The following is a 24,594-nucleotide window of genomic DNA, read 5'->3' as shown; positions in this document are numbered from 1 at the left end:
ATAAAAATAATAAAAACGTGTTTCCCTGATAGAAGATATGAAGGGGGACTGCTTGGCTTATGTTGCTTATTATTCTTTTGAGCTGGTAACTGAATCTTTCCAAGTGTACCAGCAATGCAAAAAATGAATAAAAATGAAATTCAAAATGCTGTTTTTGTAGTTTTTTGGCTGAAAACAAATTCACTTTATTCTTTGAATTTTATATTCTAACTGCATAGGGAACTTCGTTTGAGCATCTTGTGCACTGACACTATGTGGTCTCTGAACTGAGTGATTTCAGAAACTGACACCAAGAAAAACTTTGAAAAATAGAATTGTACATTTTTAAAGTACAATTCACACAAAAAATTATATTTTGAATTTACAGAATTTCACATAATATAGATATTAAGTAACATTACTGAAGTTGAGCACCAGTAATCAGTAATCGTGGGTAACATCATTGAAAAACAATAATAGTTATGATAAATATATTTTGTGTGACTGTGCTGCCAGTGCCACAATGAAGATCTCGGCATTGCTGGTGCTGGCATGGTTTGGAAGAGAGAGGACGTCGTGATTGGCTGGGGGACTACGGAAGCCCCTCCCGTTGAGCTCCATGTAAACAAACACACACTGAGCATGCGTCACTGGAATAATGGAGGACTGCCTTTTCCACCCGGACTGATGATGTCTGTATTTCTACTCTACTACCTGTTCTGAGAAAAAAAAAAACTCGTCAACATTTCAGCGTGTGTGAGTTCGTGTTTGGCACTTGAGAATTATTTAGTTTGTTGGAAAGTAGGAGTAACTCTTAAGTTTGGGCACAATAAACTGATGGTCAGCAACAAGCCATGTTTGCTAGTTGACTAGCCGAGAGCGGAGGCAGCTGTCAGATCCGAGTCCGCTACACACTTAGCGGTTGTTCTACTTTCAATAAAAGAGTATCTGGTTTGATAGGACGACTTGCACTGTCTATAAATGTTAGCTAATTACAGTTTACTCCTGAATATGACAGCGGTTTAGTTCTTATTGACCATACTTTTAATTCCTGAGACGCAGAGCAGTTAGCATGTTAGCTAGCGCACTAACGTTAGCTAAATATGTTTCAGAGGAGCAGCGCTGTCAGTGGGCCACGGTGTGTGACAGACGTGGTGTTCAGCCAATCACAGACTGAGCATCATAATTAGTCAGGATTGTGTCCAATCATCGTTACGCGGCGGGCCCCCATGTATTCTGGGTTTTCTTAGTAAAGTCCGTAATGCAAGAGTTTAGAGTATGTTGCCTGTTAGCTCAAAGTTGAACATCTTCCCGGTTGGTCAACTCTACACGGAAAAGACCAATAGTAGGTTTAATTTGGAGTCGTTAGTTGCGTCGTAGCAAACGGACAACTTGGGTGAATGCAAAAAAAGTCTATTGCTGTAATACTATCAGTTGATGCTTTGGATACAATTTGTTTTCACGTAAGACATTACATATCTGGGCTATCAATTGTCTGTTGGGTCTCTATTTATGAAGATGAGGTTTGACTGGGTGCAAGTTTAGTGGATTTCTGTTCGAAAAACAAAGAATTAGAATAAAGGTTTCAGAAATCTGGATCAGCGTCTCTGGAGTCTGCTTGTAAATGCTGGTTTTAGTGGTATCTTCTGGACCTGGTCTAATGTGGTCCGAATGGAGAAAAAGCAGTGGAATCAGCCCTTTTGTCTCTTTTTAAGCAGAATAAAAGTTTAAAGAGAAGACTCACTTGACGAAAACTTTTATTTTACCATACAGAACACGGGGAAATATTAGATAAACTAAATAAATAAAATAAACTGATATCATTTTTTGAAGGTGGCATAAGTATGGTTAGCTGCTGCCCCTGTCCACAGCAGTACATTGCTTTAGCTTCCGGGCTGTTTCTCCAAACTGGGGTAGGTGCGACCACCATCTACTGTAGGTAATACACTGACTGTGTATAAGTACCTCATGCAGCCCTGCTTAAAGAAATCCGAAGTATCCCTTTAACATCTTTGGGTACTATGATGTCTGGTACTGTTTCCATAACTTAAAGTGGTATAACAATGGAAAAATTACCAAGTAATATCAGTTGACTTTCCCCTTTACCCCCGAATCGGAGAGCGACTTCCACAGTGTGCTTAGTTGAGATGGTCTGTTACTGTCAAGTGACGGCACAGATACAGATTGGGTCACAGGCTGAAAGACTTTAAGAAACTGCATTCATGTGAGCCACACACTGTCAGACACGTTACCAAGATGTTCTCATGATCATGTCTATGTTTTCCACCAATCAGAGTTGGAAGTCAAAGAAAGAAGCCCAAGATGACTACAGACACGCCGGCCCCAAGCGTGGGCTCCAGGATAATGACCTTCAACCCCTCCAAAGAGGAGTTCAAGGACTTCAGCCGGTACATTGCCTATATGGAGTCACAAGGAGCACACAAAGCTGGAATGGCAAAAGTAAGTGTTTATTGTATTTTGTCAGGTTATTATAATACAATAAGTTGACTTATTTCTCCTTAAATATACTATGTGTGTAATAACTTGTACAGTTGTACTGTAGTTGGGATAATCCACTTTGTTATGATGAAATAGGACATCATTATTAGCCATGTTGTTTGGCTCAATAGTTAACAATTTACTCCAAACATGACCTGAACCAAAGCCCTGCTAAAGAAGGAGCGTAGTAGACCTTAGTACGGTGTTAATGCAAATTCAACACTTCCTGTGGCTGCTTCACAGTGAAAGTGAAAGAAGATTATTCTTTCACCCTGAAGCAACAGCACAAGTTAAGGTACAGTCACTGTGGGGAAGCTTAGCTCAGGTTTTAACTGAGTGAATCCACATTTGCACATTTCTTTAGTGTCAATGTGTTAGTGCAGTGTTCCACAGAGGATGAGTGTTCTGGGGAGGTGGATGTGTTGTCTCAAATTTAACACTTTAAAGCCGTAGTTGGTTTTAATGAAAATAACTTTTTATCATATTTGCTCAAACTGTCGCTACATCCTGACAGAAGTACACAAGACAGATAATCTGTGAACAAATGCCTCCTTTTACTGCTCCGAAAAGCATCCGCAAGATTCAACCGCACCCAAAGAAAAGCAACCAATCGGAACCGAGGAGTCTCTCAGGCAGCTGTCAATCACTGCTCGTGGAGCTCCTGAACGCCGATCAAACCATAAACGAGGCAGCGCTCATCAAACATGAATCTGTTTCTGTATTGCCCATTCCTCTCCTCAGATGTTTTAGAAAGATATTTTAGTGTCAAACTGTCTGCTTTAGAGACTCCTCGGCTGCAATTGATTGTTTTCCATCGGGCGCGGTGGAATCTTGCAAAGACCATTAGGAGCATGAAAAGGATTAAATTAAATTAAAGTTACCAACTGTCGCTTTAAAGTATCTTTAAATGTTTGAGTTACTTTCGAAAACAAACACACAAACCACTTCATACATAGGCATGAATTAGATCCAGCGCACTCTTCACTCTTTATTTAAAAAGAAAATGAAACACTTAAAGCTGGTCCGCCTGTTAACTCCTGTTATTTGCTTCTTTCAAAACAGTGGTGAAGAACACCAGCAGCCAATGCCAGGAGTTGACTTTTTATTAATTCCCAAACTGTCTCATAAGTAACCAAATGACTGTTTGCTGACAAGCAATGCAGCATTTAAAAGGCTGTTTTAAACAACGGAATCATGAGATTGTCATCGCTCTGAGTTGCTCTTCTCTGAAATACAGCCAGTTTTCATTCTGCCTCTGTGTTCTCTTGCAGGTTATTCCACCCAAAGGCTGGAAACCTAGACGGACGTACGACGATATCGATGACCTGGTGATCCCCGCTCCCATCCAGCAGGTGGTGACCGGCCAGTCAGGACTCTTCACCCAGTACAACATCCAGAAGAAGCCGATGACTGTCCACGAGTTCCGCAAGACCTCCAACATGGACAAGTCAGTTTGCAAATCATGAACCGCAGTTGATCGATCCATGTTTTAATCGATCCATGTTTTTCACGCAGTGACTGTAAGATTACAATCCAGACAATCCTGGTACAGTGTGTGATTTCCATAACGCCTAACTCTCTCTCTCTCTCTCTCTCTCTCTCTCTCTCTCTCTCTCTCTCTCCCCTTGGATCTGTCATCGTAGGTTCTGCAATCCCAGATACGTGGACTTTGACGAGCTGGAGAGGAAGTTTTGGAAGAACCTGACCTTCAACCCACCCCTTTATGGGGCTGATGTCAGCGGGACTCTGTATGATCCAGTGAGTGGTGACAGTCTGGATAGAACCACCGACGTGGACTTCCATCTATTCGTTGTGTTTTGATTTTATGCCCACAGACTCTGTAGTAGTTGTGTCACTGTGACTTACAGCCTCTGCTGAATCCCTCCTTTTACAGGATGTGACCGAGTGGAACATCGGCCACCTCAACACCATTCTGGACACCGTGGAGAACGAGAGCGGGATCAAGATTAAAGGAGTCAACACACCGTACCTGTATTTCGGGATGTGGAAGAGTGCCTTCGCGTGGCACACAGAGGACATGGATCTGTACAGCATCAACTACCTGCACTTTGGAGAGCCAAAGTCCTGGTACAGTAGCCGACACACCCTGACACTGCTGGACAGACTGCGTTTTAGCTTCTCACTGCTGCATCCGTTTTAATAGCCTAAATGTAAAAATACAATCAACCTGTCAATAATCCTTATTTACCACTGCCGATACAACAATATGATGGGAAAGATGTCGCATGCTCTAAATGTTTGACACTGATTTTGTGAGCTAATAACAAAAGATCGTGCTGTTCCCTTTTATTAAAGGGGTTCAGTGCCTTCTGGAAAGCTCTGAGCTCTTAGATACAGCTTTCCACACAATTTACCCACAAGAGCCTGGGAAGTGATGAACTGTTATGGAAACAACAACAAACAAACAGAAACACTACATATGCTTTAGTACTGGGACAATGGGTCCAATCAACAACTGAGTAGATCTATGTTCATATGTAAATATAAATATTCGATCTTTTATTGTCTATAAGCACTGTATATCAGTGGGGTAATAGACCGCCATTGATCCCCATTCATGCTCTTCTCAGTAAAAAGGAGTATTGGGTGAAGGTAAATTATTACGTTATGATGTGTTCAAATGTAATCTTGTAAAATGTAGTTTTTGGAGAGAAACCTTAAATACAGCTGTTTGAAGATGTTTTCACAGCAATATAAAATAGATATTAGAGAATAAATTATGAGCTGTTTAACTTCCTAACACTAATGTTAGCTCTAAGCAGCTTATAACACATTAAAACTATTAATGGCACGATTTATTTATATCTATAAAAATCCAATCCTTTATTTTCTAAACATCTGAAGTGTGTGTTTCTATGAAGATAACCACCATAGATGACTACAACAAAAAAACGATAACATTTAGGATTTGTAACTGTTCAAACAGACATCAGAGCAGTTGAATTCATTTTTTGGGGCGATATGGGCCAATATGGATCATCAACCATCTGAACAAACTGTTATTTTTTCTTGCTGATCTGATCCGTGTCTCACAACCCCGATACGACCTTAACCGTCGGTTTTGGTATTCGTTGCACCGCCCACTGTATATGTATTCACTTACATCTGTATATGTTGCATTAACCGGAAGAGAGGCTTAGACCTTGCAGGTAGAAAAATTTAATTAGGAAAAAGAACTAAACAATATTGTTTTTATTTAAATGATTATTAAATGTGATTTAAAATACTGACACGTAAATTAGCTTTTTTTTGTCTGGTTTCGGAGCAATAACTTAGTTTACTCGTCTATTTCTTTGTGTAATTGATAGTTGTTGATGAATGTATTGGCGGTCCCAGCCCTAAAGTACCACAGTAATGATTGAGTCCATTGTTCTTCTGTGGTTATCACTTCCAGTCTTCATTCTTCAAAACCCTTGACCGCCAAGAACAAGCGGATATCTTAACTCGGCAGTCAACATCATATTTGATGTACTTGTTCTCTTTTTGCTCTTCAGGTACGTCGTCCCACCAGAGCAGGGGAAAAGACTGGAGCGACTTGCCAAAGGTATGTGATGGGTTCCTGCAGAACTCCATAGATGGATTTAGGTGTGTTTGATGAACAGGCTCTCATCACATTTGTCTTCATTCCCCTATGAAAATTGATTATTTACACTTTTATGCAAGTTTTAACCGCTGGGTTCCACAAGTCATGTCAGCTTGTTGTGCTCAGTCAGAACTGAAGAAGTCAGAACTGCTTTCAGTGAACCTCTTTACCAACGGTTCCCAAGCTGGGGGTCCAGACCCCTACTAGGGGTCACCAAAGCTCAGTGGCGGTCCGTGCATTTTATACCTGGGCCTTCAGGGCTGTCCTACTACAGTTGAAGCAATCGCCACACAATCCCCATTTCTCCAGACCATAATTCTTGCTTTGTAACAGAAAGCAACAGCCCAAACAGAGAATGAAATGTCCGGCCCTAACCCCGCGCATGACAGGATGCTTTGTCATTAACGGACAATGCATATAGTCAAAATCAATGTAAATAACACAATGACAAGAACAAACTCACAAGAACCAGTCACACATATTTATTAGTGCTGGGCAAGCTAACGCGTTATTATCGCGTTAACGCATTCATCAATTAACGCCGACAATTATTTTATCGCGCGTTAACGCAGTTTTTTAAATTTATTATTAAGCGGACATTTTAAACCCCCCCGGGTGACACGACCGGCTCCGGAACCCCCCTTCACTCCGTCACCGTCGGTCCCTCCTGTCTCTCTCACACACGCGCGCGCGATCGTCTCGTTACAGGATCAAACGTGACAATATCAAAACACATATTGTCGTGTTTTTAAATTAACATATAAGCACGAGAGAACAAACTGCTCTTAACTGCAACTCTTTATTAGCATACCTTCCTCATGCAGGTTACTGCCCCGGTACAGACTAGAGGTTCCATGCTTCACCTACATTCCCCTGGGTCCAAAGCCCCTCCATGTACAGCTTCTTATCACCCTCTATGTACCAACGTACATTTATAACAAATACCACACATATTACGGTAATCAGCGTTGCATATGTGTCTGACCACAATACCAACAAAAGCAAAAAATAAATGATTCATTTAAATTATATTTTTAGAGTTTTTAAAGTGTTTTGTTTGTAATATGTATAATAAGCATCATTTAGTTATCACTACTGAGAATTTATCAAACATAAAAACATGACGTAGATAGGTTTGTAGTTTTCAAGGTGTATATTTAAATATCATCTATTACACACATGAAGATAAAGCTGTGAACACCGGCTGAATATCTATGATCAGAATCATAACTGTTATAACTGTTGCTGTGTAAAGAGAATACTGCTGCTAACAAGAACCTGATGTGTTTAAAGTGTTTACAAACCAAATGTTATTGACCTTTTGTTCATATAGCAGTACCTTCAAAATAAAAGTGCACAATACATATACTTTTGAATTAATTATTGAACTTTGCGCATAACAATGAGATTAATCGCAAACAAATCATGCGATTAATCGCGATTAAAAATTGTAATCGTTGCCCAGCACTAGTTTTTCTATGACAACAAAGCATGACAAATCAATTCAGCAAACCTGCGGTACTAAAACACGTATTCATCCACACACTGAAGAGCACTATTCAAATATTATTCACATCAGAGGGAACAATATTAACCATATCATAAAAACAACACCATAGACAAAGTAACACAGTAGTAACACTACTGCAGATGTAAAAACAAAAGCACTTCACTTACCAAAGCTGCTGTTCACTTAAAGACAGAGTCCATCCTCCTTTCTTTGTTAACAAAGAGTTTAATGATGCGGTTCTACAGAACATCGGTGCGGTTCAGTTCCAGTCAGAGGTCCTCCTGCGAATGTGTTCGTTGAGTTGTAGATCCACTCGGTCTCAGCAAAAGTTTTCAAAAGCACCGTAGCTTGTAAGTGTCCTGTCGTGCTATGGTGTCTTGTTGCTGCCTTGGTTAGCCACCTCAGGTTAGCGTAGCGTAGCTCCAAACACCAAGATGCTCAGTTGCAAATAAAATGCATTCTCAGCCATAAAATGTGAAAAGCTTCTCTGACGCTGTCAACCAGGAATACCGTTCGTACAAATCCTCGTCAATTCCTGCAATCCATGTCAAAGAATACGCCCAACGTGTCAAACTAAAGATCTGATTGGTTGAACACTATGACAATCAACAATATCGTCCCCATTCACTTAACCTGCAAAGGGATTCACTTGTGAGTCTGCAGGCCTCGGGCCTCTCTTCTTACCTAGAGACACAGAGGTGAACTCTGATTGGATAAAAGCTCTACTTAAAACAAGCTGCACTGGAAGCAGCGGTGCAGGCTGGTGTTACATACTGAGTTAACCAGTGCGCATGTGTGTAACGCTTTTAGTTCTACAGGAACGGAAGATGTGTAGCCATTGTTGTTGATGTCATGCATAAGTTTTAAGTAAAGTCTTAAACATGTACAGTTGTCCCTGGAGTTATTGAATTAACAGCTGGAAGCAGAGCAACAGAGCTAATGGAAAAAAAAAATTATAATACAATCATTTTCGCTCCCGAGACGGACCATTTACCTGCATTCAACCAAAGCCTGCTCGAACGTGACTCGGACTACAAACAGGAACCAGAACGCTGCCTATACCAACATCTGGTCCAGTTACCTACAGATTCTACATATCAATGCAGGAACCTCTTCATAGAGATTGGTAACGAGTTAATATAGCAATGGCGAGGCGTCAGGAAGAAGAAAACACTGAATTTGTCAAATTTAGGAAAATTGTTTTAAAAGTTCTTAAAAGAAAATCAGGAATTCTCATTTATTGTGCAATATCCATAGATAATAATATGTTCAAAATTGCTCGTTCAACACAAGCTTCCTGCTGTTAATGCGTTCGCTGTTTGTTCATCAGTTGTTTTGTACTTAGTCAGGGGTCGTCAGTTTTCTCGGAGACCATAATGGCAATTCTGTTCACATTTGCTATTTAACTGTAACTGAAAAGACATGAACGCAACCAGATAGGGTCGTCTGCACTGATATTCTGGATGACTTCCTGTGTTTCCAGGTTTCTTTCCAGGGAACGCTCAGGGCTGTGAAGCCTTCCTGCGCCACAAGATGACTTTAATTTCACCCTCAATCCTGAAAAAATATGGCATACCGTTTGAGAAGGTGACCTTTCATTTACTTTGTGCTGACTTCATGGCATAGCCCCCTTATGTTTCATAATTAATATGGTAAAAAAAAGCTTCTTTTAGTTTCTTCTTTTAATTCTGTGTTTTGCATCCAGGTCACTCAGGAGGCTGGGCAGTTCGTCGTGACATTCCCGTTTGGGTACCATGCTGGTTTCAACCACGGCTTCAACTGTGCCGAGTCAACCAACTTCGCCACCCAGCGATGGATTGATTACGGCAAACAGGCCACACTGGTACACAAAAAACAACATCATTCAAACAGCTGTGAATCTTCATCTCGTGACTAATCCCATGCAAAGGCTGCAGCTGCATCTATGTAGAGATGTTCTGCTCCGCAATGTCAAACATGCGAAAGGGATTGTGGTTCATGATGTCACTTTGTTCTGTTAACACTCGTAGCTTGCAGCACTACGTGACGATCACTAGAACAAGACTAGGGCTACTTTCATCAAGCTAAAATAATCCTGTTTATTCACATCCCGCTCATTTTTGTTCAGTTCTTTTGAACGCAGCAGAGACCTGATTTATTATTAACGGAGTTATCTTGAATAATAGTGTGCTCTTATTTTGAGTCCACTTGGAAGTGGACCCAGACCCACGGTTTCTGGTGGTCTCAGTTTGGTTTTGTAGTCCACACCAGCATCGTATTGACAGCTTTCACACCCGCCCAAACGAACTGTACTAACCAGAGAAACCGACCTGAGTTTATTTTAACCACAATTTTAACTGGGAAAGCACCTTTAGTGTTCCAATGACAAATCTTTATTTTGCCGTCAAATGAAATGCCATTTGTTGTGGTTCCATTGGTCTGTTTCAGTTGAGATAATTACGCCAACAGATCACAATGATTTTACAATAACCTGCATGTTCTCATCTAAAACCACAATTATATCATCTCTCTTTGATTATAAGTTATATTTGAAAAGGACGTCATGTATGTAGTTCACAACTAAGCGTCTGGGTCTGTCAATAAGCTGCAATTTAATTAACATTAAAACAAGCTTTGAAGAATCATAAAATCCATCAAGCCCTTCCTGTTGTTGGGCCTATACCAGACTTTGATTGACAGATTTTACACCAACTTCAATGAACGAATCAAAACAGACTTTAGTTTGAACTCGAACCAAACCGAAGATGCAGCGTTCATCAAACGATACGTAAGCCAGTGTTGGGTGGAACATAGAGAAGTCTTATTCTGTCCTTAAAGCCTTACCAGTAGTAAACATTAGTGGACCTCATGAGAGAACATCTCCGTATTCCTATCTTAACGTTCTCTTAGTTTATACAAGTGTCCCACGTCAGATTTAGCAATCGCTTCTAATTTCAGATAACTGGGTGTAAATGACTAGCGTAAACATGATGGATGCCACCTGTGCATAAATGAGCATATTTAGCTTCCCAATAATACCATAAAAGGCTCTGCGTCCTGCCCCATATGTCCTATATTGTACCTTTTTAGAGAAAATAAGTTTGAGAAAACACGAGAAAGTTGGTGAATACAGCAAGTTCTCCTAAATCACTTAAAAACAAATCTGTTGATACGAGTGGTTCATGCATGAGTCCTTCTCACATAGGGGCAGGAGAGGGAAGCTCAAAGAGGGTCTCCATTCAAAGATATCCATCCTCTGTTTTCACTCAATTTAGTTTTAATCAGATCTTAATATTGCACATGGAAATGTTGACCGGATTGTTGCTGAAGGAAAGGTTAGGGACTCGTAACATTCTTAGATCATACTCTTGGAACCACAACTAAAATAAAATTTAAATACAAGCCAAAGAATCTGAATTACTAGAAAGAGTACTATCAGCCCCAACAGTGAAGGCAACTCTTCTCAAAGCCTTGTTTCGTACTGCTCAGACTACCAGGGTTCAAATCTAGACTAAAGTGTCGGATCTGTTCATTCCCTTCCAGTGTTCCTGTCGTCAGGACATGGTGAAGATCTCCATGGACGTGTTTGTACGCAAATTTCAGCCCGACCGCTACAAACTGTGGAAGGCAGGGAAAGACAACGCTGCCATCGACCACTCCAAACCCACACCGGAGGCTGCTGAGTTTCTCAAAGAAGACGAGAGCGAGCCTCCACAAGAGGCTCCCAGTGAAGCTGGATCCGAGGAGCCCATTACTCCTGTCCTGGAGGACAACAGGTCTGGATTTACACTCGCTACCAACACATCTCTTAACACAGTTCATACAAAATGCTTCTTATATAAACATTATATAGATCATAATTAATGTATTCATCACTTTAATGTTGCAGCTTGTAAACGTTTATTTACTTCATATACTGCTGGGCATTTGAATCTGTAATTGAAACAGCAATCTATTAGCTGATTAAAAAATCTAACATCTAATCTTTGTAACTAGTAACAAATGTTGTTGGATAAATGTAGTGGAGTAAAAAGTACAATATTTTCAAGAAAGTATAGTACAAGTACAGTTGTGTGAAAAAGTGTTTGCCCCCTTCCTGATTTCTTATTTTTTTGCATGTTTGTCACACTTAAATGTTTCAGATCATCAAACTAATTAAAATATTAGACAAAGATAACACAAGTAAACACAAAATGCAGTTTTTAAATGAAGGTTTTTATTATTAAGGGGGAAAAAAAAATCCAAACCTACATGGCCCTGTGTGAAAAAGTGATTGCCCCCCCCCCTGTTGAAACATAAATTAACTGTGGTTTATCACATCTTTGGAAAGCTGAGTTCAATTTCTCTAGCCACACCCAGGCCTGATTACTGCCACACCTGTTCTCAATCAAGAAATCACTTAAATAGGACCTGCCTGACAAAGTGAGGTAGACCAAAAGATCCTCAAAATCTAGACATCATGCTGCGATCCAAAGAAATTCAGGAACAAATGAGAAACAAAGTAATTGAGATTTATCAGTCTGGAAAAGGTTACAAAGCCATTTCTAAAGCTTTGGGACTCCAGCGAACCACAGTGAGAGCCATTATCCACAAATGGCGAAAACATGGAACAGTGGTGAACCTTCCCAGGAGTGGCCGGCCGACCAAAATTACCCCAAGAGCGCAGCGACGACTCATCCAAGAGGTCACAAAAGACCCCAGAACAACATCCAAAGAACTGCAGGCCTCACTTGCGTCAATTAAGGTCAGTGTTCATGACTCCACCATAAGAAAGAGACTGGGCAAAAATGGCCTGCATGGCAGAGTTCCAAGACGAAAACCACTGCTGAGCAAAATGAACATAAAGGCTCGTCTCAGTTTTGCCAGAAAACATCTTGATGATCCCCAAGACTTTTGGGAAAATACTCTGTGGACTGACGAGACAAAAGTTGAACTTTTTGGAAGGTGTATGTCCCATTACATCTGGCGTAAAAGTAACACAGCATTTCAGAAAGGGAACATCATACCAACAGTAAAATATGGTGGTGGTAGTGTGATGGTCTGGGGCTGTTTTGCTGCTTCAGGACCTGGAAGACTTGCTGTGGTAAATGGAACCATGAATTCTGCTGTCTACCAAAAAATCCTGAAGGAGAATGTCCGGCCATCTGTTCGTGACCTCAAGCTGAAGCGCACTTGGGTTCTGCAGCAGGACAATGATCCAAAACACACCAGCAAGTCCACCTCTGAATGGCTTAAGAAAAACAAAATGAAGACTTTGGAGTGGCCTAGTCAAAGTCCCGACCTGAATCCGATTGAGATGCTGTGGCATGACCTTAAAAAGGCAGTTCATGCTCGAAAACCCTCCAAAGTGGCTGAATTACAACAATTCTGCAAAGATGAGTGGGCCAAAATTCCTCTACAGCGCTGTAAAAGACTCATTGCCAGTTATCGCAAACGCTTGATTGCAGTTGTTGCTGCTAAGGGTGGCCCAACCAGTTATTAGGTTTAGGGGGCAATCACTTTTTCACACAGGGCCATGTAGGTTTGGATTTTTTTTTTCCCTTAATAATAAAAACCTTCATTTAAAAACTGCATTTTGTGTTTACTTGTGTTATCTTTGTCTAATATTTAAATTAGTTTGATGATCTGACATTTAAGTGTGACAAACATGCAAAAAAATAAGAAATCAGGAAGGGGGCAAACACTTTTTCACACAACTGTATGTCAACATTTTAGTACAGAACTTGAGTAAATGTTCCAACACATTAGTACTTTTAGTCTGTTGCCAGTACAAGGTGAGTACAGAACAACCCCTATGTAGTACAAGCACTGCACAGGAGTTTAACAGCTCAGCAGCCCATTGTTTGTGACAGTTATCATATTATGATTGTTTCTTTGCTTTTATTGAGGAAGTAACTTATATTGAACCACAGCTGAGCTGATAACGGCACTCTCACTCACCAGTTACCAGCTTCACTGCTAAAAGCTACTGATTGTGTCAGCGACGATGGTGATTCAGTGAAGTCTTTCTGTGTTAAAGATTCATCCGTACATGAACTTCCCTCAGCTTTGTTGCTTTGTGAGTCCTGTCGGGCATGTCTTCATTAATGTCTCCCATGCATCAGTCCAAAGCCTCAGACTGGGACAAAGCGCCAGCTCGAATCTATTGAAGCCTTCGAAGACGTCAAACCTGAGCTGACGGTGAAGGACACGAGGACGGAAGAGGTGGAGCCAAAGAAGGCCAAGCTGTCACGCAAGGAGTCTCCGACTAAAGTCAAGCCAGACAAAGGTACAGTATAAGTGCGGTTTGGTGTTAAAGGGATAGGTTGGATATTTAGAAGTGGGGTTGTATTGGGTACAAGGTAATACCTCTCCATATTCAGTATTACCTACAGTAGATGGAGTTTGGACAAACAGACAGGAGTACCAGCACATCAGCAAAGTAATGTACTGCTCCGACCCTCCCTGTCCTCTGCCACCACCGAAATACTCATCCATGCCCTCATAACCTCCAGACTGGACTACTGCAACATCATCCTCTACGGTTCTCCCAACAAAATCATCAATAAACTCCAATATGTTCAGAACTCTGCCGCTCGACTGCTCACTTCCACCCGCCGCTATGAACACATCACCCCGGTCCTTCACGACCTCCACTGGCTCCCGGTCAAATACAGAATAGACTTCAAAATACTACTCACGACCTACAAAGCCCTAAACAACCTGGCCCCTCCCTACATTTCAGACCTCTTCCTGCTCAACGCCCCAACCCGTTGCCTCAGGTCCGCCGGTGCAAACACTCTGAAGACCATCAGGACCAAGCGCCGGACCTGGGGTGACAGGGCCTTCTCAGCTGCTGCACCTCCCCTCTGGAACGCCCTCCCCATCCACATCTGTGAGGCTCCCTCCCTATCATCATTCAAACAAGCTCTCAAAACCCACCTCTTCAACCTTGCCTTCACCTGCTAACCCCGGCACCCTACCCTCCACTACATGACCCATTCAGCACAGCTTCTCCAGATAGTCTTTTTTTTTTTTTTTTGTTTGTTCTGTTTGTCTCTGCCTTGTAAAGCGTCTTTCGGTATCTTGAAAAGCGCTATAGAAAATTGATATACTATTATTATTATTATTTTAGACTCGGTAGCAGTTTAAATGTACACTATGTTTAGAATATTTTCAGATGGGGAACTGAACAGAAGAGTGAAACTAATCTATACCGTTTCTTGTCAAAGTGTGGTATTTTTGGCACATGGGAGAAGTCTGCAAGAAAGCCCTTTGTTGCTGTAAATCTCCTCAGGTTTATACAGCAAAGCTACTTGATCATGTTTTGGGTTACAATAAACCCTCTCTGGCAGAAAGCCCTGAAGGCAAACTTCTCCCGTGTTTGGCTTTGAAGAGACCATCGATAAGTTTTCCTTTCAGTTCAGTTGCCCGTCAGAAGGGGCTGTGTGACAGAGAGATAAAGCGGTGAAAATATTCTAAATATAGCTTCAACTTAAAATCATTTGATTCTTTTTTTAGGTGTCTGGAATACGTCCACAGCAGTACATTGCTTTGCTGGTACAATTGCCTTTTTTTCCAAAATGGGGGCGTGCCGACTGTCTACCTCATACAACCCTACTTCAAAACACCCAAACTATCTCTGCTTTTGTGTTGTTGGTTCATGAATGTAGGCGTCACTCATCCCATTCCACACACAGTGACTGGTTAAAGCCTTTATGCGCTGTGCAACAGCTCAGAAAAATCAACCTTCTTCTGAAAGAAATTAGCATTCTGTGTGAAAGTATTCATGACAAAAACAGTTCGTAAAATTATAATGACGTGCAAATTCATCACACTAAAAAGTCCAGTTCTCAGTTTTGAAAAACAAGCTTTGAGTAACAAGCTCAGTGTATTGTGATGATGACAGAAGCTTATTGTTTAGGGTGGAAGCCTCTTTAGTATGCAAGTACAAACATGCAGACCTTATTGGTGTATTTATTTGTTTCATAGGCTGTAACGAGCAAACGTCCTGGAATGGTACGGGACAATCTGGTGGTATCAGTCGTTGCAATAATGTTCATCATTACCGAATTTATTCTTTCAGACACAGTGAAGGTCAAGACTGAGCCTAAGAAGGACAAAGACACCAAGCCTCAGACTAAATCTCAGTCCAATGCCAGCGCTAAGAAAACTTCAAACAGACAAAGTGCGTCAAAAAAAGAGAAGAACGGTGTGTCGGCTGCAGACGCGTGTCCTCCAGAGCCCGTTGAGAGCCGGGCGGGGGCCCCGTGCTCCCAGGAGGAGGAGGAGCCTCGGCTGGGCAGCAGCTGCAGCCCGGCGCAAAAGCTGTTCCAGAGGACGCTGAGCCCAGCGGACGTCCTGCACGTTCACAGCTACGCTAAAGGAGACTACGGAGAGGGAGAAGCCCCGCCCAAGGAAGACAAGAAGAGCGAGGACAGTGACGATGAGACGGAGAAAGACAACAGACATGTTAGCAAAGCAGTGAGTGGACACAGGCATTACACACACTTCAATGCTCTTCTTCACATGTTAATGGACCATAACAGTGTTTTTTTCCATGTTTTAGCCTCTCAACTATTAGTTGTGTACACTATTGTTAACAGTTTTACAACCATTGATTCAGTAGATTTCATATTTTATAAAGCTATACATGTAAAAGCTAAACCTTGGTTTATCTTTTGGCTTGGCTCAGATGCCAGTAAGAAGCATTACTCTGACAAGTAATCCAAAAAGGAAACAGTTAAGCAAACACGGTGGATTTGTTGTTTGTTGCATTTAAAGGAGGACTCTCACCAGCCAACTCTTAGCTCAAATGACGGCACATCCTTGAACACAACAAGAGTTATTTTAATCGTCCTTTCTGCATCAAAACACTGCATAAACAAGACAATATTCACTGCATGGTGCCAGATTTAGGTATGTAAGCAAGGGGAAAGGATTATCTGTCAGTACGGTCTTTTGGAAAGATTGTCACGCCTGGACTCTGACGGTAACAGTAGGCGTGTCTCTCCAGCAGGTAGCAGAAGCAGTGGCAGGAGATGGAGAGCCAGAGAGTGATCTAGGACAGCTGCCAGGCCACCATCCGCTCATCAAGGACGGCATGAGTGATGAAGGTATGTCGCATCAACTACAGCAACTAGACTGCCTCACCATCACACTTAATATTGGATGAATATGAATGCCCAGTTATAGAAAGGGGCTTTAGGTCTCTGACGCTATTAGTTATTTGATCTGAATCGGTGGTTGCTTCAGTCTCGCTGTCCGTCATTTTGACACAGTGTCGTACAAATTCCATTATAATCAATTATTACCTGTCGTCTATTTCGGATAGTAATGATAAGACAGGTGGTGTCTGTAATTCTAACACTATACTCTTTTTGTCAAATTCAGTGAATATCTTCTCACAGTCAATGAAAACGATGCCTGTGGTCATACACATCCCTCGATCTGTAAATAGGGAAAAAACCAAAGTGGCTCCAACTGAGCCCGAGTGCTGTACCGAATGTCATTGTTTACATTTGAAACTTTACAATGAAGCTTTGAATGTCTGTGTGCGATTCGTCCTCTTTTGACCGCAGCGAAAATGTTGGTTTTGAAAGAATAAACACCAACAAATGTGGATTGAAGCAGAATATTGCGTGAGATAAAAACACTAAGTACAATTTTCAAATGATTACATCTATCTTTTTAAAATATATTTTGACTTTGTGACAGGACAGAATCCAATACAGATAAAAGGACACGGTGGAGGCGATCGCTCTGTCGGTTTGTTTTTTTAAATAATTAACTTGCAGAACGAGTTTATAGATTATGTATTTATAAGGGCATGGAGAGAGAATATGAGCAGACACCGACCATGGGGTCACCTTTTGTTCCGCCAGCAGAGGCCGCTATGGACAGCCTTTAGATTTTTCCTTCATTGAAAAAAATAAAATAAAATCCTTCAATAACGGAAAATATTTGGTCAACAAGACCTCTGATCTCAACACGTATGCTAACTTTACTGTTGTGCTTGTTTGTCCCTCAGAGGCTCCGGAGGAGGCCCCCCCAGTGGAGGAGGGTGGTCTGGAAGGGGAGAGCTGGGCTAAACCTCTGGCTCACCTGTGGCAGAGCAGACCTCCCAACCTAAAGAAAGAGAGGCTGTACAACCAGCGCATGGGATCCAAAGCTCCATATTGCTCCATCTGTACGCTGTTCCACACATACCAGCAGGTAATGGGTACCAGAGCAGACCCTCGCACTCGCATACCAACATATAGACCAGGGGTGGGCAAACTTTTTGGCTCGGGGGCCACATTGAGTTTTAAAATTTGACAGAAGGGCCGGGCCAGTAGCAGATGAATGGAGAGTGTTTGTGTGAACTAATATAAATTACAAGTAAAAGCCATGACCTAAAAAGTAAAGGAAATTTACAATTAATCTCAGTGGGAACAGTGTTGTTGGTCACCCTTTTTTGCCAGTGCATCAACATTTGATGTCAGTTTGGTTGTGTCAATTCTCAGAACAGATCTAATGTTTTCATTAGTTAAAGACTGTGGTCTTTAGAGCAATTTGCTTCTTTAAAGGGATCACACAGATATTTGACTTTCACAATGAACATTATCAGAGCTCTGCTCTGTAATGTCTTTCCTTGTCTCTCCCCCCTGTGTCACGGTGTGGGTACATCTCACTGGAGTCAGGAAACGTATCAGAATACCCTTATTTTATTGGCTAAACTGCATCACGTGACGTGATTTACAACGCATTGGTCGGTGTTTTTCCTGCACCGCTGAACAAGTGCCGTAAATGCTGGAAAGTAGCATGAATAATTCCGCTGCATAAAGCAAAGGCCCGCGACCCACTGAAAACGGGTCCGCGACGAACCACCAGTTGAGAATCACTGGTCTGCAGGATCGTGACGAGCGGTGAACAGCTGTTTGTGTGGCGTGTCTTCCGTCTCTTCCCGTTTCCTTCACCTACATTCCCCTGGGTCCTAAGCCCCTCCCTGTACAGCTTCTTATCACCCTCTTTGCACCAATGTACATTTATAACAAATACCACGCATATTACACGGTAATCAGCGTTGCATATATGTCAAACTCTATCGGTGCATCTCCGGTCTGTCTTTGTTCATCCTGCATCGCTCTTTTCTGTTCTTTAATGTAACGTAACTGGAGCGACGGAGCCTCTCCCAGCTGTTAGCGGACTGTTGTGCTAGCAGGCTCGCGAGTGAGCTGTACCCAGCATGCAGTTCTGCGGTGAAATTTTATAAATGTATAATTATTAGTGTTACAAATTGTTTATGTGTCACAGACTGTTGTGTGCTGTTGTGTTTTTCTCTGTTAAAGAGCGTTAGTTGGGGGTTGTTAATTGTTGTGTTATAAAGTTATGACCATGACTAGGGTTCCCTCTCAATACATATAAGAGAACTAGTGCTGACCGCAGCGCTTTAAGCGGCGAACAATATATTTAGCTGCCTGTTGAAAGCAGACAGCAGTTGTTTCGGCTATGCACCGGTATGATGTTGTGTGAAGAATTCATATTATACGGGAAATGTAAACCGGTATACCGCCCAGCCCTAGTCTTTATTATAGTTTGGACAATTTTGTACCAATATTTGACGGGCCGGATTAAAAAGCCCAACGGGCCGCATATGGCCCGCAGGCCGTAGTTTGCCCATGCCTGATATAGACCATACGCTACAGACAGAGCAGCAGGTGTCAAGGAGAGAAAACTCTGAACACACCGTCACGGTTATCTCGGTTTGTGAGGGAAACTATACGTTTTCAACCCGAAAAAAGCCGACAGTACCAACTAGAAGTGTGAAACTTGAAACCTTTAGTAGGCAATGTGGATCTGAAGAAAGAGGCAACCCAGTTACATAATGGGAAACGCAAGATGCAGTTTTTTACAGCTTGACCCACATTAGGGACAAAGAGTAAATTGGCCACTGACAACTTTATGGAGGTACAATACTAAATACTGGAAGGTACTTTCAGCTTTTGTGTCCACTGCGATCAGTTAGTGAGCGGTGTTCTTGGTGTTGGCAGCAGCCTGTTTGTTTTGTATTGATGTGCCTACAAATATTGAATTCATTCCATCATATTAATGTTAGACTGGGTTGGGACATTTACTCCATGAGGCCTTGCCCCCCCCACCCCCCATCATATTGTGATGAAATCATATATTGAGATAATTACATCGTCTAACTTGATAATAACAAGGATTTACTCACTCTCAGGAAATCTGATTATTTTGCACTGGAGTTCTTAATTAAATGAGAAAATACTGGTATTTAATTAACACTAGAGTGTACAAGCCCATGTGGTTATTTCATATAAACAATTTATTTATTGAATTGCCAAAAAACATGCTGAATCGTGACATACAGCGTCAGAAATACACGAGGGCAAAGGGCAAAACTGCCCCTAAGAAATATCATTTTGCCCCTGATATCACTAGGAGAGGGGCAAAAAATGCCCCCGAACTTTCTAAACGAATAAATAAATGGAGCGCTTCTTAATCAGATCTGTGACTGCGAGACTGCGGTCAACTCAGCAGACACTTCAATTTTAGTGCACCTATATGCTGAAATTCACGGTAAACTCATTCAAACGGCACAGATCGGGAGCGAGCGAAGGACTTTGAAAGTTAACGGAAAGATTAACGTGAGACAACATCCGGTTTATTCAGACGAACATCCGGTTTTCAGAATAAGATGCCAACAAGTATACATATTGCATAATGGAAATTAGATTAAATTAATTATTTTTAAGGTGCAATATGAAAATGTTTTTCTCAAAAATTCTCAGAGAAAATCAGTTGGTAGACCTTGAGCTGAGATCGTCAACTGGTTTCCAAGATCAACATGTAGGTAACTAAAGCTGTCAGATAAATGCAGTGCAGTAAAAAGTACAGTATGTCCCTCTTAGATGTAGTGGAGTAGAAGTATAAAGTAGCAGGAAACAAATACAATTTTGACATCCTTGTACTGTACTTAAGTACTGTATTTCTAAGTACAGTACTTAAGTAAATGAACGTAGCTGCATTCCACCAAAAGAGAAGGTGGTGCGACCAAACTTATGTACCAATCGGAGAATTGGTAACACCAGTAGAGAAGTTTTTCTGAAGTGTCTGCATGCTTTGTTTGCCGTCAGACTGAATGTGCGAGCGGCGTAGACGGTCCCGTCATGGTGGGCAGTGGGCGGATGCGGACCAAGCCTCTGATCCCGGAGATGTGTTTCACCACCACCACAGAGGAGGACTCTGAGTGTGAGGAGCAGCCCGTCACGCCTCACCTGGAGGAAGACGGAACCAGCCTCCTCATCAGCTGCTCTCAGTGCAGCATCCGGGTTCACACCAGTCAGTACACACACACACACACACACACACACACACACACACACACACACATGAACATGTCTCACGTTCAGAGTTTTCATTCCCTAACGTTTTTATACGTCATCGTGACAGAGATGTGCTACTTTAGAATTAGACGGCAGATCTTTGCCATAACACAACCACTTAAAGCTGCACTGACTCGACTAACATACCTTCATAATGACACAACAGTGATTCTCTGAACTGCCACACCAGTGTGTCAGGCTGTGTCTCTGTGTTTGTGTATTCCAGGCTGTTACGGTGTGGATCCTGCCAGTGTGAGCAAGGAGTGGAAATGTGCGCGCTGCAAGTCCAACGCCATGACTGAGGTCAGTGACCACTGGACGCGCTGCGGCGTCGTTTAGTCTGAGCCCTTTTGGAAGTTAAAGTGTCTCAGGCTTAAAGTAGTTATTTCTAATGGCTCACAGCCATTAGGGTTCATCGTACATTGTTTTGTTCTTCACAAATCAAATTTTCCAAAATTCTGTCTACATTTTTTTTCTCATCAAAGCTCAATCTGGTTTCATCATTAATGTTGTTATTTTTTTATTTGCTCAGTCAGAAATCTACTTACCCAAAGATACATTAGACTTGCCCCTCTACAATATTTATTAGCGGTTATCAAAATAACAACAAAGAATGAAGTTAATTGTCATGTGTAGTCGTTATTTATGTAAATGAATCTGGAGTTTCACCAACGTCCTCTAATGCCACCCAACTAAACTCCTGTTTCCAGGATAATTGAAATACTCGTTTGCGCTTTAGCTCGTAAACTTTGTTTTTACCGGCCGCTGTTTTCTGCCAAATCCCCGATCGGCACTTTGCATGTTCATCTCTCAACAGAGATGGGCTCCTGAGCCACTTCCATTATCAGCTTCAGAAATGACTAGATGTCTTTGCTAGATTTACTAACCCAACGTGGTTGAGCCTGCATTGTTTGCTCATGCACTTCATTTCCCCCACTTTTAAACCTGGTAAGTAGTGTAGGTGTAGTTTTAGTGTGATTTATTTTTCTGTGATAGCACCACGTGTCATGTACTCCTGGTGAGCCTTTCTACGGTGAAGGTTCATCCTGAATGTAAACGAGTCGACTAAAGCTTAGTCTGTACTCGCTCTAGTGAAGCTGGCGCGAGGCGCACGCCAGATAATGACGTCGTCACCTCAAAATTCTTGTAACTTGATGCGCACGCGATCACAAGATTGTTACAAATAGTTCACTGATAAAAGCACTATTTACATGTCTAGGGATTATACAAAGAAGGCCAAGAGGCTTTAAAATGCTTCAGAAACAGGAGGTCTTAAAAGTCTACATGTCAGTAAATATTTTGCAGCCAAATCAAATAGTTTACAGGATATTAAACCTGTGTTTCTTTATCATGCATGCAATACTTCTTTACAGTGCTTGTATACAGGTAATAAAGTAGTCCATGAATATGAGATACGAGTTTACAGATAATTACGATCCCTCCTCGTCATAGTGGAGGTTACAGTCTACGGGCATATCTATGAGTAACACTCGTAGTCTTTTTGATTCTTCACAGTTCATTTTGTTTTTTTGCCCTCTGGCGTTTCGAAGAATAATGCAGCTGATGAGCAGCTTGATGCTGCAGTGGGCAGTCTGCAGTCTGTATACTTGAGAACTGAGGTGTCTCTGCTCAAACCCAGACGCTCACATGTACAGTTAGTTTCTTTCCACAGTTGATTGATGACATGTTCTATTTGCAGAATTGCTGTTTGTGTTCACTGAGAGGTGGAGCCTTGCAGAAAGCCAACAACAACAAGTAAGTTGTTCCAGAATCATCAGGCACATCTACAGCACGTTGATAATGGCGTCATCATATCATGAATCATCAGGAACAACAACACGTGTCACTTGCTAACCGGTCCATACATCCTGACTGATCGGTACCTGTGGGTAAAACCCTCGTGCACCTACTTGTTATGCATCCATGCTGGCGATAACCGTGGCTGTAGGCACAATGTTTGGGGTTGTCCGTACTTACATTTTTACAGTCAAGGTCACCGTGACCTCACGTCCGTCCCATTCTCCTGAACTTGATATCTCAGGAACTCCTGCGGGGAATATCTTCATATTTGGCATAAAAATCCACCCAGACCCAAAGAATAAACTGATTAGAATTTGGTGGTCAAAGGTCACTGTGACCTCATAAAACATTTTTAGCCAAAACTCAAGAATTGATATAATTATCACGATTTTCCACAAATGTCTAAAAGCATAAAATGATGGAGCAGAGACATGTTGGACATTGCAACATGACTGCTAGGTGGAGGCTACAACTGCAAGGCAGTAATTCGGTTTTTACCTGATAATGCTACATTGTGAACTAGAGCTAGTTAACGTTAGCTGTTAGCAACCAGTGAGCAGCACAGTCCTCCAATTACATTGATGCGATCAAGCTCTATTCAGTGAAAATGAGTATTGGGTGAAGGTAGATTATAACGTTATCATGATTTGTTCAAATGTAATCTTGGAAGATGTCGTGTTGGTGAGAAACTTGAATAATTCCAGTTGTTTGATGGAGATGTTTTCACAGTAAAATAGATGTTAGAGATGAACTATGACCTGTTAAGCTTCCTAACACTAGCTCATTAAAACTACCAATGACACAATTTAATTTATCAATTAAAGTACAATCTTTTATTTCCTAATCATTTGAATCGTGTTTGTATGCAAATCACCACTTTATATGACATCAAATATGAGTAAAACACAAACGGTACACTCATGATACCACACAACAGAAGACCCAGCATGTCAAATCCATGCACATAGGAGATGTGTGCTTTAGCAAATGAACAGAATAGGCTGCTTACTGCTCGATGAAGTTGCGTTATTAATACTTGCGTGCGTGTGTGCGTGTTGCAGGTGGGTACATGTGCTGTGTGCAGTGGCTGTGCTGGAGGCCCGCTTTGTCAACATCACTGAAAGAAGTCCTGTGGATTTAAGTGGAATCCCTTTGCAGAGATTTAAACTGGTGAGTTCAAATTACAGTCACCCTTTAATGGATAAGCTTTGTTACGTTCTCCTTTGGAAGCTGTTTTTCAAATAGTGACTGAGGCTCAAACAATAGCCAGCATGAACACAAACAAAGGCTGATTGCTACTAAAGGCAAGGGGGAGTAAAGCCACCTGTTCACAATAGATTTAAGATAGTCCATGTTCCACAGCACTCATTCCATCTGTACTACAAGTCAAGTCTCTCTTTAACAGAAATCCACTTTTTCTTGACTAATAGAGATGAACGGCCGACAAAGAACATGTGGCCTTTTGGAGCTGCTGGAATGCTTTTAATGTGAAACATCTGAGCAGGAAGTGTTGAGTTTTACTGTAGCTTAAGAGGATAGTTCAACCAAAAACAATACAAATTGTTTATAGAACTCACTTCCCCAAACTCTCTAAAGTCCCAGAAAGAGGTTCCTGTCTAATGTGAATACCAAGAGTGGAGCGCCCGAAAAACACTGAACACAAGTCTTTCCACTAAACTTTTGCCAAACAAAGCGTTTTCTGGATTATCCTCATGTGAAGAAATTTTTGTGTGCATGCTTTTTATAGCTTTTTTTGCTGTCGGACTCTGTTTACGTCTGTTTGCACTGATATGCTTAAATTTTCGGGTGCCCGCTCCCCCCCCCCTCGACTATTCCAGATCGGAATAATCTATCTA

The 24,594-nt window shown here is 41.6% G+C and overlaps 1 protein-coding gene across 3 annotated transcripts in view; it reads left to right on the top strand.

The window, feature by feature from the left end:
• Positions 1–629: 629 nt before the first annotated feature.
• Positions 630–24,594, top strand: part of kdm4aa (lysine (K)-specific demethylase 4A, genome duplicate a) — a 32,592-nt gene continuing 8,627 nt past the window's right edge. The window contains exons 1-17 of one of the 3 annotated variants that reach the window (XM_031877823.1): positions 630–735; positions 2,274–2,439; positions 3,750–3,925; positions 4,122–4,236; positions 4,373–4,566; positions 5,994–6,043; positions 9,076–9,179; positions 9,298–9,435; positions 11,115–11,347; positions 13,676–13,839; positions 15,637–16,034; positions 16,567–16,666; positions 17,581–17,765; positions 20,690–20,894; positions 21,165–21,241; positions 22,638–22,693; positions 23,800–23,908. In XM_031877823.1, coding sequence (XP_031733683.1) covers positions 2,302–2,439; positions 3,750–3,925; positions 4,122–4,236; positions 4,373–4,566; positions 5,994–6,043; positions 9,076–9,179; positions 9,298–9,435; positions 11,115–11,347; positions 13,676–13,839; positions 15,637–16,034; positions 16,567–16,666; positions 17,581–17,765; positions 20,690–20,894; positions 21,165–21,241; positions 22,638–22,693; positions 23,800–23,908 — 2,442 coding nt within the window. In that variant the 5' untranslated portion in view covers positions 630–735; positions 2,274–2,301. Of the gene's footprint in view, positions 1,325–2,273; positions 2,440–3,749; positions 3,926–4,121; positions 4,237–4,372; positions 4,567–5,993; positions 6,044–9,075; positions 9,180–9,297; positions 9,436–11,114; positions 11,348–13,675; positions 13,840–15,636; positions 16,035–16,566; positions 16,667–17,580; positions 17,766–20,689; positions 20,895–21,164; positions 21,242–22,637; positions 22,694–23,799; positions 23,909–24,594 lie in introns of all 3 variants that reach the window. The other 2 variants (XM_031877824.1, XM_031877822.1) reach the window with 2 other exon arrangements.

This window comes from Anarrhichthys ocellatus, unplaced genomic scaffold, assembly GCF_004355925.1.
Source record: "Anarrhichthys ocellatus isolate YVR2014 unplaced genomic scaffold, GSC_Weel_1.0 scaffold150, whole genome shotgun sequence".
In the NCBI taxonomy this organism is placed as follows: Eukaryota; Metazoa; Chordata; class Actinopteri; order Perciformes; family Anarhichadidae; genus Anarrhichthys; species Anarrhichthys ocellatus.
Note: the sequence above shows the minus strand (reverse complement) of the source record. Positions and strands in the feature narration are given on the sequence as shown.